This window comes from Typopeltis vanoorti, chromosome 16 (assembly GCF_054136105.1).
Source record: "Typopeltis vanoorti isolate ZY-2024b chromosome 16, IOZ_Tvanoo_1.0, whole genome shotgun sequence".
NCBI classification, from domain to species: Eukaryota; Metazoa; Arthropoda; class Arachnida; order Uropygi; family Thelyphonidae; genus Typopeltis; species Typopeltis vanoorti.
In genome coordinates, this window is record NC_143564.1 from 113,377,331 (window position 1) to 113,395,456 (window position 18,126).

Here is an 18,126-nt window from a genome sequence, read left to right on the forward strand (position 1 = left end):
GATTCGGCAGGTAGTTATTATCCATCTCTTATGTAACATATTTTCCTTGAGAATAAGTTAACATGCATACTTTTATTTCCTCGTAAAATTTTTAAAATTCCCCAATCATAAATTAAACAGTTTACAGCATGATTTACTAGATTTTGTAAAGGCATGTGATACCACATGAAATCCTATTATGCAAACTGCAGCAAACAAAGCTGGACAATGAAGCAGGCGACACGGATAAGAGAGTAGCTGATGAACAGACATCAGAATGCAGTATATGAAGGAGATGAGTCAAGGAGAGGGCAGGTGATCTGTGCTATACCACAGAGATGTGTACTTGGGCTGCTGCTGTTCAGTTTATGCATTAATGATATTTGGAATGATTTGAAAAGCAATATCCAGTTGTTCACTAATAATGATAAACTGGTGAAGACAATTGTTAATAAAGATGATGTCAAGATCCTGTAGGATTATTTAAACAGACAGACTAGTAGTTTAGGCAAAGAATAACAACTGTGAATTTAATGTGGTAATGTATATGGCTATGCACTATGAGTTGAAGAAAAGACTGCAATACATATATTATAATGAAATCACACTGTAAGAAATTGATGAGGCTAGAGTGTGCTGCCTTAGATTTATGGTCAAAGAAACTAAAGCTATGAGGCCCATGTATTATCTTAAAATTGTGTGTGTTCTTCAAGCTAGTTTGTATGCTTTGCAAAATGAAAAACTCAAGTTTCTGGGAAGAAAACCCCTTCAGCCTGCCCAGCTAACTCACCTGACAGTGCAAGAGATTTGAGAATGATAGTGGACAATGAGTTGAAATTCAGTAGAGAATGTGTCACAAAAGTAGACAGAACTACTCAAAGCATCACTTGGATTTTGAAAATCACAATGATAAGCAGGATTAAGGAGAGTGTTATTCCTCTTTATAAGACTTTGATACAAACACATCTAACTAATGATAAATTAGCAAAAAAAGAAAAAAAAATAGTGCAAGATGAGTAATTATTATGAGGGACTTCAACTATGGACACACAGATGGAAAGTAGGGAAAAAAGGAGGAAAGGAAAGGAAATAGAATTTATACAGCTACTAAGAGATAATTCACCTGAAACAATATGTAATGAAAGGCTCTCAAGGTTTGAGAGCAATAGATCTGATGATAGCAAAGAACTTAGCCAAGGTAGCAGACACACTACCCCTGATTGTGAAGGTAGTCATGTGGTCTTAACATGGGAGATTAGACATGCAGAATTTTCTGTTAGGTGATATGTATATGTGGAATTATAAAGCAGCTGATTATGACAAACTGAGAAGTGGGCTTGTGGCAGTGGGATGGCATAAGAATTTGGATGGAAAAGATGTTAGCAGCATGGGAGATGGCCAAATTTGTGGATGACATATAAAGAAAAAAATGTGATACGCAAAGCCTATAAGTACAAGACACTGGCAAGAAAGGTGGCCCATATGATAAGGAAGGTCAAAGCTAATTATCAGAGAGAGCTAGATGAGGCCAAAGGAAATCCACAAACAACTCTTTTGCAATGTGCCAAGTAAAACGAAGAATGACTACTTCCACCATCATTCTTTCATGGCAAGCATGTATGAATGCAGATTTATTTACTTCTAATCTTCTTCAATCCATTGTTCTTAAGGCTAGCATTGCTTCTCTAATTCCTTTTCTATTCTGGAATCCAAACTGGTTTTCATTCAAATTTTTATTCCCTCACCCCAATGTTTCACTATTATTATTATTATTATTAAACAAGACCTCGTGGAGTCAAAGACTCATCTAGGAGGTCCTTTTATCTCTCACACATCTCATCATACCGTGTCTTAAACACATTCAAACTCCTTGTAGCCACCACACTCTCAGGCAAGGCATTCCAATCACTCACAACTCTGCCCCACCCCCCCCCCCCCCCACCCCCCCCCCCCCCCACCCCCCCCCCCCCCCACCCCCCCCCCCCCCCACCCCCCCCCCCCCCCACCCCCCCCCCCCCCCACCCCCCCCCCCCCCCACCCCCCCCCCCCCCCACCCCCCCCCCCCCCCACCCCCCCCCCCCCCCACCCCCCCCCCCCCCCACCCCCCCCCCCCCCCACCCCCCCCCCCCCCCACCCCCCCCCCCCCCCACCCCCCCCCCCCCCCACCCCCCCCCCCCCCCACCCCCCCCCCCCCCCACCCCCCCCCCCCCCCACCCCCCCCCCCCCCCACCCCCCCCCCCCCCCACCCCCCCCCCCCCCCACCCCCCCCCCCCCCCACCCCCCCCCCCCCCCACCCCCCCCCCCCCCCACCCCCCCCCCCCCCCACCCCCCCCCCCCCCCACCCCCCCCCCCCCCCACCCCCCCCCCCCCCCACCCCCCCCCCCCCCCACCCCCCCCCCCCCCCACCCCCCCCCCCCCCCAATAGTAAGCCTATTTATGCAAAAAGTATTAACCAAAAACCAATTTGTAGAAAAAAAGCTAAAGCTTAGTAATTATTGTTAGTGATTTTAATGTTTTGTGCATCTTTCACACATTCACTTATCTGATCCTGAAGCAGCAAGCATTAGCAACAGTGGTGCATTGCAGGTTTTTGTCAGACAATTTACAATTGATACTCATGAGCTATGGAGTTGTGCTTTGGTAATCCTTTGCGAACATTTGCAGTTTTGTACTTTTTCAAAAAATTAAACCTTGTTTTTACATTCCGTTACCCATCACAGTGCAAAAGAAAATCAGCAAAAGAAAAACAGAAGGTAACAGTAAGCATGAATTCAATGAACAGTGAGAAAATGAGTTCTTATTTATAGTGAATTCATCTGGGAAACTGTTGTGCATTGTTTGTGAAAACACTTTCTGACATAATAAAAGACATAATCTTAATAGACACTATAAAACACAACATCAGGCTGAAATAGAGGGAAAGCTGAAGCTAGTGCTCGAGTCTGAATTACAGAGAGAATATATGATTAAGAAAAAGGAAGAAATCAAAAGAAGGCAGAATATTACTACTATAACAAGCCAAAAGGCTATTTTGAAGGCAGAATATGTTAAAAGAAGTTATGAAATTTTGATAATGACAGAAGCATTGTACAAAATTGCTTTAGACTTGACAAAAAAACAGAAGTGTTCTGGTAGAGAAGAAATTGTTACTCCTTGTTTCCATCAGAGAAAGACTTGTATGTCTTGGTGACAAAAATATTGAAAAGAAAGTAGACAAAATTGCGCTGTCAAAACAAACAGTTACAAGATTTACTGAAGAACTCTCTCCTGATGTGTCTGAGCAACTGAAGCCCTTCTCCATGCTTATACTTTCTTTTCTTCAGCTTTGGACGAATCTGCTGGCATATGTGATGCAGCCCAGTTAAGCATTTTTATAAGAGGAAGTGATAATTTTAACGTTTTTGACTCATCAGTCCTTAATCGCTTCATGGAAACACAAGAGGGTCAAACATATTTGAGAAAGTAAAATCATGCCTAGAAAATGTACAAGTAGATTCTTGTAAACTCATCAGTGTTTGTACTGATGGAATGGCATCACATGTAAAGCTTCTGGGACTATAACTTTGCTTGAAAACTCTTTTCTATCACCCTTTTCTAAAATATCACTGCGTTATAACACCAACAGTCACTTTGTGGGAAAACATTAAATTTGCACCATGTTATGTTACCAGTTGAGAAATGCGTGAATAAAATTAGAGCAAGAGGATTAAACAGAAGCGAATTCAGAGAATATTTTGAAATGTCAGATTTGGAATATTGTGAACTCATTCTTCATTGTGTAAAACAGTCAAACACTTTGACATGGTGTAATCAACATGCCTAGGCCCAGAGGCAGATAGTCTTATTTTTTCCTGGACTGTCAATTAATGAACCCAATCTGCACTGGGGTAGGGGGGGGGGGGGTCCTGACAGGTTCTGAGTAGATTCTGGAAACTGAAAAATACTGTTCATAATTTTCCAGAAGAGAAAAATGAGCTGCCTGAGGAAAGAGCCCTTTTATGTGATAAAAAATGGCTGTTTGATTTATCATTTTTAGTTGCTGTTACCAGCCATCTCACTGATCCAAATTTGAAACTGCAGGGAAAGAACAACTTGTTTCCTAGCTTCATAAATTATATCAATGTGTTTGAGATGAAGTTAAAACTGTTTATCTCTCAGTTAAAAATGTGGATTTAAGCCAGTGTTTGCACTTAAAAGAGCAGAGTGAATGTGCTGAAGATGATGACTATTTTACAAAATATACTGAAAAAATCAGGTCAGTTAGAATCAGTCAGTTGAAAGTCATTTTCATGATTTTGCTAAAAAAGAGGACTGCGTACTTGAATTTATAAATCCATTTTCACTTAACGAACAAAAAATCATGAAGATGCCTAGTAACATACGAATGGAACTTATTGACTTGAAACCAGATTCAATTATTGAACATGACATTTGATGAATCAGTCCCAAATGCTTCCAACATGATTAATTTCTGGCAATCATTACTCTGTGAGCATTTTCCCAAATAAAGAAAATTTGCCAAAGTTACATCTGTCATTTAAGAATAGAATACAGATGTGAACAAGCATTTTCACAGCCATGAAATTGTTTAAAAACAAAATGAGGTCATGATTGACTGATTCAAATTTGAATAATTCTCTGCCATTTTCAGTAACTAATTTAACTCCAAACGTTAAAAGCTTGACAAAATCAAAACAGACTCAAGTCTCATTAAGGTAAGTAATGTTTATCTTGTTTTTATATTAAATCAATATATTATGTCTATATTAACATATTTTTACAGGAAGTTTTTAACTGTACAAGACTTGTATGGTGCATTTGAACTCATCGTGAAAAAGGTTTGCCCATAGAACATAAAAGGCAGGCCACCCCCTGATCTAAGTGGATTGATACAGTGAGAAGCTTTAGAATACAAAAATGTAAGCTCTGTTAATACTGGAGTCTTGACAGATAAGGTTAATTTGGAGGAAAATTGTCAATAGGACATTAGTAATGATGTAACTTTTTCGTGTAGTACTATCATAATATCCTGTGCACCCCTGAAGGTACATGTGAGGAAATTGATGAACTGATACTATTAGTTCCTCTGGTTGCTCTACATCTCAACAACTTTGGAGTTTTGTGTTGACATGCACACCTAAATTATAACAAGATCCACTTAGGTTGTTGTTGAGATTGTAATCAATGTTCTGTTATTCAAGTGGTATTTTTTACTTTCTTTCTCAAATCTTTGCTTATAAAAAGTCCAAACCATTCTGTCCTTTCTCTCCACTAATATAAACGATTCTATAGTTTCTACTCCAGTAATTATCACTTCCCTCCCATCTAATTAACTACTAGAATTCCAATATCCTTCTTTCCCACTTTTTCTTTTAGTCCTTTTAATTTCAGTTTTTCTAAGTGAATAAAAAAGTAGCAAGAATGCTGCTTCATGGTACTGTTTTATTAGCATTTAGCTGGGCTTAGTGGAATGACCATGTTTAGTGTAGCCCTATCACTAGTATATAATCCTGATCGTATTATGCTTTATCCATTCCATCCAGGTTCACCCCCACCATATTAAAGCAGATAAGACTTGGGAGAACAACAGGATTGCAGAACTCTAAATGTATCATTACAATCATTAACAGGAAAAAAAAACCATCAACATTTTTAGTGAAGGTTTTCTATATGCAAATATGTAAATTGTAAAAAATATATAAATTGTAAAATCGTGAACAATGAATGTGGGTTCTATGACCTAGCTCCCTTAGTTGCTAACAATGGTCATGAAGATGTGGCATATTTATTTTATCAGATCTGAAACCACTAAAAAGCAATATGCAATTAAAAAAAATGATATTTTTTATAAATATAAGAGTTCTGGTATTTTAAAACATCACTCAACTTCTCATGATTGTAATGATCATGATTTCACTAATACACAAAAAGTTCACAAATTGCTCCAAAAAAGTTATTCCATAGACCAAATGAACTATTAAAAGTAAAAAAAAAACCTTACTATGAACCACCACAGTTTTATGTAAATCTAATATTTCACACATCCAACCTCCCTCTTAATTTATCCAGTAATGGATGATATAGATAGTCCTACTTTACAAACCTACCAAACTGTTAGCAAAACCACTCTCTCCCCACAAAACCACCATTCATCTCCCCTCTTCACAAAAAAATTCTACACATTTTAAAACTATTAAAAACTGAAATGTGTGTATTCTTGAAATGCTGACAACAAACTATTTGCATTAATGGTACAGCTCTTGCTATATACAACTTGATTTCAGTTATCTGTACTACACCTTTTCAGTCAATGCTACAATCCCTTGCAAATCAGATAAAACACTACTCCCTTATCACTCCTCCCCACCCCACACAAACAACATAAAAGTTCATAGGAAAACTATTTCCATTCCCTAAACCTGGGATATTCTGAAGATGGTCAAAGTACTAAATAAATATATTCTTCACACCACTTTTAAATCACACATTAAACTTATCTTTATTCAATCTCCCAAGGACAAATATCCATTAACACAGTGCTGACTTGTGACTACACCTTAGCCTACTTTGGGCAGACAGAAAGGTCTGCAAACTTGAAAAATATAAGAAATATATATGCTACCATTTTAACTGGCAGACCATGTGTTAAATATTCCTTCACACTAGACTGGACAGTAAAACAGTACTACAGAAGCTGTTACAAGTTTGAGGCATTATTTTATAGCCAGCATAAACAATGTAGCACCTGAATCTTAAAATGGCTGCATTAATTAACTAAAAATTTAGAACTAACAGCTAAAGAACTAATGTCTATGACAAGACATTAGTTCTTTGTCATTACAATTTTGAAAGGGTTTCACAATTACTTGATTTCTAATGGCTTGTGTTCTGTACCAGGTGTTTTCTGTGTTCTGAGGTTTGATTTTTTGATTTGAATTTCAATGGTTTGAAATTCAGTGAAATATCTAACAGCAGAAGATTAAATTATATTTATTTTGTTCTCATGGATGAAAAGAGTTCTTGAGTATTAAGAGTTTAATACACTTTCCATGTTTTTAATTTTCAAAGCAGTTCTAAACAGCTAAAATTTAATATAAAAACTACAAAAATAACTTAAAACTATAATAAGTGCATGATTAATGTGCCATAAGTTCTCTGTAACTATTGTAGTTATATATATATAGGGAAAAAAATTCTTGTCATTAATGAGAACTAATGCTGATGTCCAATGCAGTTTATTATATTTCACTCAAGATTCTGATATTCCAGTAATACACAGAGCTTTTTACTTGAAACACAAAGCTTAAAATAAAATAAAGGTAGTTAACTCCACCAACTTGTAAAAGCTACAATCTCTGTTGTGTATTGTGCAATGCTTAAAACAGGAGCAAAGAACAGCCATGTTTGTGTCTTTTACAGTCAACTCTCACTACATGAATGTCAAAATGAATTTGTTATAGTAAACAGTTTAATACAGTGAATTGCCTTTAGAATGACATATTTGCCAGGAGTGTTCAGTAATTTGCTATACTCAAAGTTGATAGTATTAGTACAATTTTAAGGTCCTGTTACCTACCCAACAATGCTGTTTCAAAGTCGAAAGTTTTTTCAGTTGGGTAAGAAAATTTGTAATATTATAGCACCGTATGTTAAATTACACACACTATTGCAGACATTGCAAAGAAAGGGTATCAAAATGCACTGTGTTTTGATTTGAGATCCATCTCTCTCTCTCTATCTCTGGATGTGTGTATGTATATATATATATATATATATATACACACACACACACACACACACACACACACACATATATATATATATATATATATACACATCCAGATGTTAACTTTAAATAATAAAGCTTTATGCTTTGATTGTAAAGTAAGAGGTTGAATGTACTCGAGAGGATGCTGGATTTCAAATTAAATACGTTATGCCTTATAAATTAATGCATAATGTTATGTCTTAATTTGAAAAAAAATGCTACTTACAGAAAGTTGTTCATTAGCATTCAGGTAGCTATGATGTCTTCTGAAATGAACAGCCTCTAGGATAAGTGTTAATATTTTTTATAACTGAAGCAGAAAGGCATAATTGTTACATGCCAATTTACTAAATATCTACTCTCATTTGCACGAACAGGGAGACCAGTTTTATCCCTCCTCTTATGCTCAACATCCAACAAGTGTTTGGTCTTTCTTAATTCAAATGAATAGCTCATTCTCAAAATACAGAATGTGGCGATATTTTTACTTGTTTCACTATAAACAAATTTAAAAAAAAAGCTTTAAAGTAAAATTTGTAAATACTCAGGTTCTTCAAATATTCTTTAATGTAAAAAGCTCTGGAGATTGCACAAACATTCTTATCTATTTCACAGGCTTAAAATCATCCTGCAGCATATCTCTTTATATTGTTCTTTCTTCTTAGAAGGGATGTTCCTCAGAAAATCAACGTAACTATGCCATATAGGTAACATACATATCATATACATTTTTGAAATATTTAAACAGCTCATATTCCAAAATACAGAAAAAATCCAAAAAACTTACACACACACACACACACACACACACACACACACACACACACACACACACACACACACACACACAAAAGAATCACATACTCACCTAGTACAATGGCAAAATACACTTAAAACATTAATGCAAAGGGCCATAGCTATTTATTTCAAACAGAATTCTTTATCTCTTTTAAAATGAAGATAAAGTGTTGCCTAGGTATGATAATGATGAGCTGAGCAGAAGAGCGGTGATATTGAATGGCATAATAGCGAGAATGTGCGACAAGAGAGGACTGGTATAGGTGGATGATTGGAGTGCATTTGAGGAAAAAGAGGAATTGTATGTGAGAGACCGTTTACATTTGAATGAGGAAGGACGTAGGCATCTGGAGAGATTGCTGTTCTGAACGAGTCAGTGTGTCCCAGGGAGGATGATAGCAGGGGTGGCCTCTTGTGGGAATGGATACTTGGGAGAAGGGAGACGATGTCAGGTAACACTGAGCCCAGTGGAGTCTAGAAGAGATAATGCTGGGTATAGAAACAATGGCATTTATATGCTTTATACTAATGCCAGGAGTATCCGGAATAAGGGAGAGGAATTGGTGGCGCAGATAGCATCAGCCTGGCCAAAAATTATTGCGATCATGGAGATGTGGTTGACAGAAGGGGATATAACAACAGGAATAGAAGTCGCTGGGTATAGCATTTTTCATCAGGATAGGAGGGGAAAGTGTGGTGGTGGGTACTGCTTATGATAAGTGATGACCTATGTCCTCTAAGAGTGGAGGCTTTGGAAGGAAGTGAGACAAATGATTTTGAGAGCGTATGGTGTGAGGTAGAGGTAGGCAAGACAGGATATTGAGTGGGGTGTTGCTACAGAGCCAGGAGCACAGAGGATGGGGGACCAGGAGATGTTTAGACAGCTAAGTTTGGCAAGTGCAAGAAGAATGATTGTTATGGGAGATTTTAACTACAGTAGTATAAATTGGAGAGAGGAAGATGCATTTAGCAATAGGGTAATGGAATTTCTAAAATTCTTGAGGGACAAATGTCTTAGGCAACATGTAACAGAGGGAACAAGAGGTTCAAGAGGTTTGGATTTGATTATAGCATCAGAAGAGTTGATAATAACTGAGTTGACGTCTCTCCCACCAGTTGGAGAGAGTGACCATATGGTTTTGACTTGGAAAATGAATAGACATGCAGGAGTATCAAAGAGACGGGAACTTATGTGGAATTATAATGCAGCTGATTATAACAGTCTTAGATTTCAACTTCGGGAAGTTTCATGGAGGGAGGAATTGGAAGGCCAGGATATCATTAGTGCATGGGAAATTGTGAAAGAATATTTGTTAGCAGCAATGGTAAGTTGTATACCATGAGTGAAGAAGAGGACACAATTTGGAGTAAAGTGGATGACAAACAATATTAAACAGGAATTGCATCTGAAAAAGAGGCTATGGAAGAGATATAAGGAGACAGGTGAAGAGAAGATGCATGAATATAAGACATATAAGAATATAAGACACAGGCCAGAAGAGTGACTAGTGTGGTAAGGAAAGCGAAACTGGAATATGAGAGGAGATTGGCCCTAAGATCCAAAGAAAATCCTAGGGAATTTTTTAGCTATGTGGCCAGTAGGAGGAGAAATGACTGTGGAAGAATGATATTGTGGGATAAAAATGGGAATAGAGTGACTGATGCAGAGGACATAGTAGAATTGTTCAATGAACACTTTATAGGAGTATTTCATCCTAGAGGAGTCAGTTTTAATGCTAGAGGGATAGGGCTGGTTCAAGGTTTAAAGGTACAAGAGGAGAGTGTGTTTCAGATACTGAGTACTCTGGATGTCAGTAAAGCTGTGGGACTGGATGGTATTTCACCACGAGTTTTGAGAGAATGTGCTAGGGAACTGACAGTGCCTTTAACCTGGCTTTTCAATGAAAGTCTGGCTTCGGCAAAGGTGCCCAGGGAATGGAAGGAAGGTAAGATAGTGCCATTGCATAAGGGTGGTAACAGACTGGAAGTGTCTAATTATAGGCCAGTCTGTGTGTCATCAGTAGTTGTTGAGATCTTGGAGAAAGTAGTGAGGGACCGTATACAGCATTGGGCAGATGAGGATAATGTTATCTGTGAGAGTCAACATGGATTTGTGTAAGGGCACTCTTGTTTTAGCAATATGCTAGCCTTTTATAATAAAGTTACAAGAACATTAGATGAGGGAAAGACATATACTGCAATTTTCTTAGACTTAGTGAAGGCATATGACAGGGTGCCACATGATAAGCTGATATTTAAGTTGCAGCACATGGGTATGGATGTCAGATTGGTCAAATGGATTCAGGATTGGCTGTCTGATAGGTATCAGAGTGTTGTGTATGGTGGAGCAGTTTCAAGGAGGCAGAGGGTTACAAGTGGGGTCCCACAGGGACCAGTACTAGGACCTATATTGTTTAACCTTTATATCAATGACATTGCCAGTGGATTGCAAGGGGATATTCAGTTGTTTGCGGATGATGCAAAGCCGGGAAGGATTATTAGTAATAGTGCAGATGTAGTAGCCCTGCAAGAGGATTTAAATAAGCTAGATAGATGGGCAAATGAATGGGGGTGTCAGTTTAATGCAGCAAAATGTAAGGTCTTGAGGTTTGGGAAACATCGATGGGATGCAGCATACTCTATGGGAGGAGTTATGCTGGAGGAAGTAGAGGAGACAAGAGATCTGAGGTTGATGGTTGATAGAAACCTGAAGTTTAGGGGACATATTGCAAAGGTGGTGAAGGTAACACAAAGGATTGCTGCAATTATGAGAAGGACACTGAACTGCAGAGATAAGAGGGTTATCATTCTGTTGTATAAGTCTCTGATCAGACCACACGTGGACTATTGTTCTCAGATTTGGTCCCCAGGATTTGAAGGGGATAAATTAACTGTGGAAAGGATACAAAGATGGTTTCAGGACTGTACAAGCATAGTTATGAGGATCGGATGAGGGAATGTGGACTGCAGAGTTTGGTGGATAGAAGGAGAGGTGATATGATTGAGACTTTTAAACTGTTGAGAGGTGGTTACAGGGTTGACACTAGGAGTTCTTTCGCTTGGTTGAACAGTGGGAAGGAGTGATGACAAGAGGCCATCCCTGGAAGTTATGAAAGGAAACTGTAAGCAAGAGGGTGAGGAGTGGTTTCTTTGTGTGGAGGGTGGTTGAACCGTGGAATGCATTGCCTGATGGGGTGGTGAGAGCGAGAACGGTCAATGAGTTTAAGGAGTGGTATGATAGACTTTGTGTTTCTTAGGGGGGGGCCTCCCCTCGATGAGTCTTTTGACTCCATGGAGGCCTGAATAATAATAATAATAATAATAATAAAAAATTACATTCATCACCTTTTTTTTTTCCTGCAACACTCAAGTTCAGAGTAATTTATTTCAATTCCATAGGCGGCATGTCCTAAAATATGGCCCAGATTCTATAAACATAATCTGTATATTTTTAAATCACACATCAAAGCAGTAACCTTTATCTACTCTCATAAGAATAAACTTCGATCTCTGGTGTGCACACACATTGTAGTCTATAAAGTACCAAACTGGAAGAACTGTTAAAAGTTATTTTTATGTCAGCAGTTAAAACATTCTCCTAATGTCAAGAAGTACAATCATATTAATTTGCCTATAATTTGGGAGACTGTAATTTTAGGTCCTTCAGCCCAATGGCATTCACTATCCAGCTCAAGAGAGCAAATTATGACTTAAGTTCTTATTCTGTTAGAATTTACATTTCCCATCTGTCCTTTGGTGAGCAGATGAAGGTTACTAGTTGAAAGTGTGTGGCTTGAACATGGTAAGGAGATTAAATTTATGAAGTTCGGCAGTATTTTCAGATATATCCCAGATCTAAGAGATGGGGAAACAGTGATTTGCTATAGAGAAAAATGGAATGAACACATACTAAGAATGAATAGAAGCAGAATACCTAAACCTAAACAAATTCTAAATTACCACCCAAAAGGTACTCAATGCAGAGGAAGACCCTTAAAAAGATGGAATTGAGTCCGGAACAGGCCACTTGGACTATAAGCCTGGAAAGAAAGAAGAAGAGATGGGAATAGTTTCGTTGTGATCTTGTTGCAACAGGGATTGGGGGGGGGGGGTATATTCAAATTATACATTCCACAATTTGCAAGGTAGGATGAAGAATGTCTCATATGCCGGCTACTTAGTCTATTGGATAGACAAACAGTAAACCTGTTAACATCTACTCTGAATCAAAACACACTGTCATGACATAATGGTGTTATAATGATGTAATGAATGCTATACATAAACAATATGATAATTATATTATACTGTTTATACATAACATTCATTACATCACATTTACATTACATTACATTATGAGATTTGTTCATAAGACAGGTGCAAACCTGTCTTATGAAGTTACTCCTTGTAATTGCATTTACAAGAATCCATCAAAACAATAAGTTTAGTCACAATTTCTTCTACAGTTTCTTTCTCCTTTTCTGATATAATAAGTTGGTAATGTATGCTTTTGCTTGCCAGTAGAAATGCTTGCTTCACTATCCTCAACTGCTTTGTGCTTCCAGATGTCAGTGCCTGCTGGTGTGCCAACAACAAAAACTTGGATATTCTAGTATACAGGTTGGTTCAAAATTCGACATACAAACTTTGAGGGGAGAGATAGAGAACATCAAAATCAACCATATTCACATAGGAATCATGACCAGAAATGCCACTGGAAGGTACTAACAGGGACACAAAGATACAGAAATAACACAAGGCAGTAAGTAGTGTAAAAAACTTTATTAGGCGTAACCGAACAGTTCAATAGTAGTTGGATACATAATATGGTAAACGAGGTGCATGTCTGCCACCTCAACGTTTGTAAAACAATGCATGTTCTTCGTACGATGTAGAAAGCTTGAATGAGGAATCTCCAATTGCTCACCTGGAGTGCTGGGTGCCACCTATCGCTTTCGCATGGCGTTTTTGGTCATGCTTCCCTCTGTGAATATGGTTGATTTTGATGTTCTCTATCTCCCCTCTGTATGTGGAATTTTGAACCACCCTGTATCATCATCACTCTCGCTAGGATACATTTTAAAACTGTTTGAAACATCAAATACTTGTTTCAACAGTGCTTCTGTGCGATGCATACATCCACTCATCACTGATTATTCAACTTTGTTTCAAAAAAAAAAAAAGTGATGTTTGTCCTTTTAAGCTCATCATGAAATGAAATTTAAAATATTAAAATGTCTAACTTACATGATTAGTCTTCAAATTTTCAAGAATATGAAGTTCATCAAAATCTGTTCCAGTTCCACTAGAAATGTAAAAAAAAAAAATAAGATTATGTTGACAAAGCTATCAAAGTATTTAATCAAAGATAATTAAGATAGGTTCAAAAATTACAAAATAAATAAAACAGCACAATTAAAGAAAAGTGCATAGAATTATGAATAATGAAGTTTGAGACTATACTGGGAAAGGACACGTGCTAAGAGTGGGTAGAAAGATGAGAACTTTTCAATTTTTAATTAATAACATTAAGTTAATTTGTGACTTTTTTCTGTGTGTGTGTGTGTGTGTGTGTGTGTGTGTGTGTGTGTGTGTGTGTGTGTGTGTGTGTGTGATAAACTGAGTTGTTTAGATTAAAAAAACTTTTATATTTTATATTAAAGTAGATATTGCTGATATGATACAATGTATAGTAGAACAACAGTGGCAAAGACAGTTTTGTTGGGGTGGGGGATTAATATCCAAGGTTTTGTTCAGTGCAGTATGTGTGGTATGCACTTGTTACAAAATTCAGGTAAACATTAGCATCAGCAATACTGTTGAAAGTGCAGAGGTGTGAAGTAAGAGAGGACCTCTCGAAAGAAATAGCATGCTTACCGGATTTCTTCACAGGACAAAGTGCAATGAACAATTTCAGAAACATTAGGCAAAGAGAAGAGAAGTGAAGTGAAAAAAAAAGAAGAGGTGGATGGTAGGAAACAAGACATGACTATGCAAGAGAAGAAGTATTAGAAGAAATATTATCGTGATTCTATGATAAGAGTACTTAATGAGAGCATGACTAAATCTTGTTTCCTAATGCAAAATTTAATATTAGTGAAGGCTAGTTTTGGCTGAATAACTGCTTGAAACATGAACCATTGTATGGGTGAGAAAGTAAAGACTAAGCTACAACAGATGCAAGATAAGGAGGGCAATGATTGCAAATAAAGCAATATGCAGTTTGTGCAGAAGGAGTGGTGTATTCTATGGTCTGAATTTAACAGATGGAAGGACTTGTATAATGCAGATTGATTGCAATTTAATGAACTTGGAGTGAGGTGTCTCGAGAAAGCATTGTTCACCGATAGTGTGTGAAGTCAGTCAGGAAATCTAGAGGCATTAAGATGTATTCAGAAGAGAGAGAGAGAGAGAGAGAGAGTGTGTGTGTGTGTACACACAGGCTGAAAATGACCAAAGATTGCAGAATTTAATCTATCAAGTGAGAAATTCAAATGGAGTGACCAATACAAGGCATAAAAGTGGAGGGCCACAAGGAATGCTTCAGGTTATATACACTAATGTTGGAAGTATCAGGAATTGGCACTGATTGGTGCAATCTCACTGAAAGTCACAAGCATTAGCAAGACCTATTTGTTAGCAGATAATGTAGTTACAGGAACAGAATGTGAAGGGTATTTTTCAGGCAGGATAGAGGGGAAAAAAAGAAAAGGGAGGGGTACTACTGCTGGTGATGACAACAGATGAATTGCTGCCAAAAATAGTAAGAGATACAGAAGACATTATATGGATGGCAGTCCATTTGAAACATAGAATGACACAGAAACTAATGGGACAAAATATACAGCTAGCTGCTGCTGTAGGCCAGGGAATATAAGAGATGATGTGGAAGACATGCATCAGCAAAGTAGCAAATGAGTGCAGGTTGAGTAATTATTATAAGAGACCTCAACTATGGAAACAGACTGGAAGGAGGAAAAATCTAAGATAACCTGAAACAGTACTTTGAAGGAGATTTGGAAGCATTGTTGTCACATTGCCTACGACTGAAGAGTGTGTTCATGTGGTCTTCACTTGGGAGGTTGCTAAATGTGGAATTTTCACAGTTAACGGATATATGTGGATAGGCAATTATGACAAGCTTACGACGTAACTTGAAGCAGTGTCACTGCATAACAATCTGCAAGGGACGCATGTTACCAGTGCACAGGAGATGGTCAAGGAGTATATGGATGAAGTAATATTTTACTGTATATCCAAGGTAAGGAAGTTAAATTAGGTGGTTAAATCTTGCTTTCCTGAAAATTTACATTCACTCTTTCAGCAAGGTCTGAAGTGGCTTAAAATAGTTCATGTTTGGTCTCCAGAGCAGGGTTTCTAGATTATATAAAAATTAAAATAAAAATATTAAAAATATATAAAATTAATAAAAAAATTCTCCCCATTGTTTTTGTTTGGTGAAGTTTGCACTTGTCTAGCATGTATCCATGTCATAACCACATGTCTGTTCTCACCAATAGGTTGCATCATGGTATCTTCTTCTATCATATCACCACACATTTATTATTTAGTATCTTGCATATTGCTTCACTCATCTTCATAGGGAAAAGCATTTGCAAAATGATTACTTTTATTATTATTGTGACACCTCCAAATGTCCAAAGACTCATCGAGGGAGGGTACCTACTCTACAACTCTCCGTCTCTACCACTCAATCCGTCAACTATAGCAAACTGCATCATCTACACCAATGCCATCTACTGCCTACCAATACCATTTTCACAGACAATCACAAACATCCATGGCAGGATTTGAACCTGCAGCCTTTTGACTGGATATGCTAATCACATAACCAACCAGGCTGGCGATAATAATAACTTTGCACATGCATACAATTCAGATGGAGATCATACTCTAATATTATAGGGATTAATATGAGAAAAAGATAGATGAACTGGAAATGTGAAGGATATTATGTAATCTCAGCTGAAATACAGCCATGGGATTGGATATGGTATCAGCCTGTATCTTGTAGGAAAGTGTGTTCCTAACCAGCAAATTTAAGTCTCCTCACTAGCATAGTCTTAAGGATGTTCAAACAGTCCAATTAAACAAGAGAGTCTCCAAGACAGGCAGCAAATTATAGACCAGTCAGTGTCTCAGGAATATTGGAAAAGGTAAAGGAAAAGCATGTTAACTGAAAAATTCAGGAATGGGTGAATAAGATGGATACTGCATGTGTGTGTGCGTGTGTGTGGGGGGGCATGGCTATGTGAAGTGGGTTTGTCAAAATCACTTTCTCCAGAAAAGTGACACATAAGTGTATAAGAAAATTTGTTTCATATATAAAAATGCATTTTAGATTTTAAAAAATAAAATTGCTGATCTTCATCTGAATGTTCCAATATTATGATCAGTTAAGATTTGTATCCTTGTTTACTAATATTCCTTTACCTGACACCATTCTTCAATGATGAAAAATCATTGAAAACAATATCTGAAGGAAATTCTTGAATTACTTCAAGAATTTCCTTCAGATATTGCTAAACTATTTCATTTTGTAATACATTCTAGTATTTCTCCTTTAAAAACAAATTACATCAACCAACCATGGGTAATCCTAATTTTTCTACTATTGCCAACTTCATGGAACGCTACGAATAATGCATCATTGATAACATTTCACCTAGACTTACACATCATTAGATTTGTTGATATTTTTACAATTTAGAATGGCTTCTCCTCTGAGTCGCAAGTTTCTTTCCAAATTAAATGCACTTCATCCCAGGATCCAATTCACTTTAGAAGTAGTAAATAACCAATTAGCATTTTTAGATCTTCTAATTTGATTATTTGTTAACCAGATGGAAGCTTACCCTTTTCAGTTTTTCAGAAGAAGACCAACGGGTCGTTATATCCACACTGAATCTGACCACAATTTAGTCAAAAGGCTGGAACTACTAAGACTAGTACACTGTGCTCATTCTTTAGGTACTTTGAATGAAATTTACCTATTTGAATGAAAGAACAACATTTGAATTCCACCTTTTAATCTAATAGTTTTTTTTTATCAGAAAAGCTTTTAACAGTTATGGTATCTCTGCCTTTTGCAAACACATATCAAAAGTTTTAAAACCACTGGATATTATTTTTTCCCTTTCACTCCTATCAGATAAATCTTCACCTTTATCACTTCTCCAAAGGACAAGCTTCCAACCTCTCAATTTTTCAGGCATCCACCAGATTTCTTGCTCTTGTGGGTTATCTTATTTTGGACAAACCAGAAGAGAAGATCAGCTTTCCTTCTGAATACTGAAGGTCTGAAGTGGTCAATAGCATGCTCCACAAGTCTGGACTCGTGGAGCATGCTATTGACACTAAACAGAGTTTATGGGAACAAGACAAGAGTCCTCCATAAAATCTGTTTCTTCATAGAACATCTTTATAAAGAAATGTGTGAAACTTTACTTCACTATCCTAACTTAAACAGATCTGATGGTCTATGCCTATCTCCTTTATGAGAGATATTACTTTTTAAATCTGCTAATCTTTCTTAAGTTTATTTTGTATATATGTGTATA

General features: G+C 37.3%; 1 protein-coding gene across 1 annotated transcript in view; it reads right to left on the reverse strand.

Moving 5' to 3' along the window:
• The window catches only part of ATP8A (ATPase phospholipid transporting 8A1), a 1,088,708-nt gene that overhangs the window by 663,912 nt on the left and 406,670 nt on the right, over nt 1-18,126 (reverse strand). Inside the window, exon 15 of the mRNA XM_090406292.1 lies at nt 13,793-13,850. Coding sequence (XP_090262418.1) covers nt 13,793-13,850 — 58 coding nt within the window. The remainder of the gene's footprint in view (nt 1-13,792; nt 13,851-18,126) is intronic.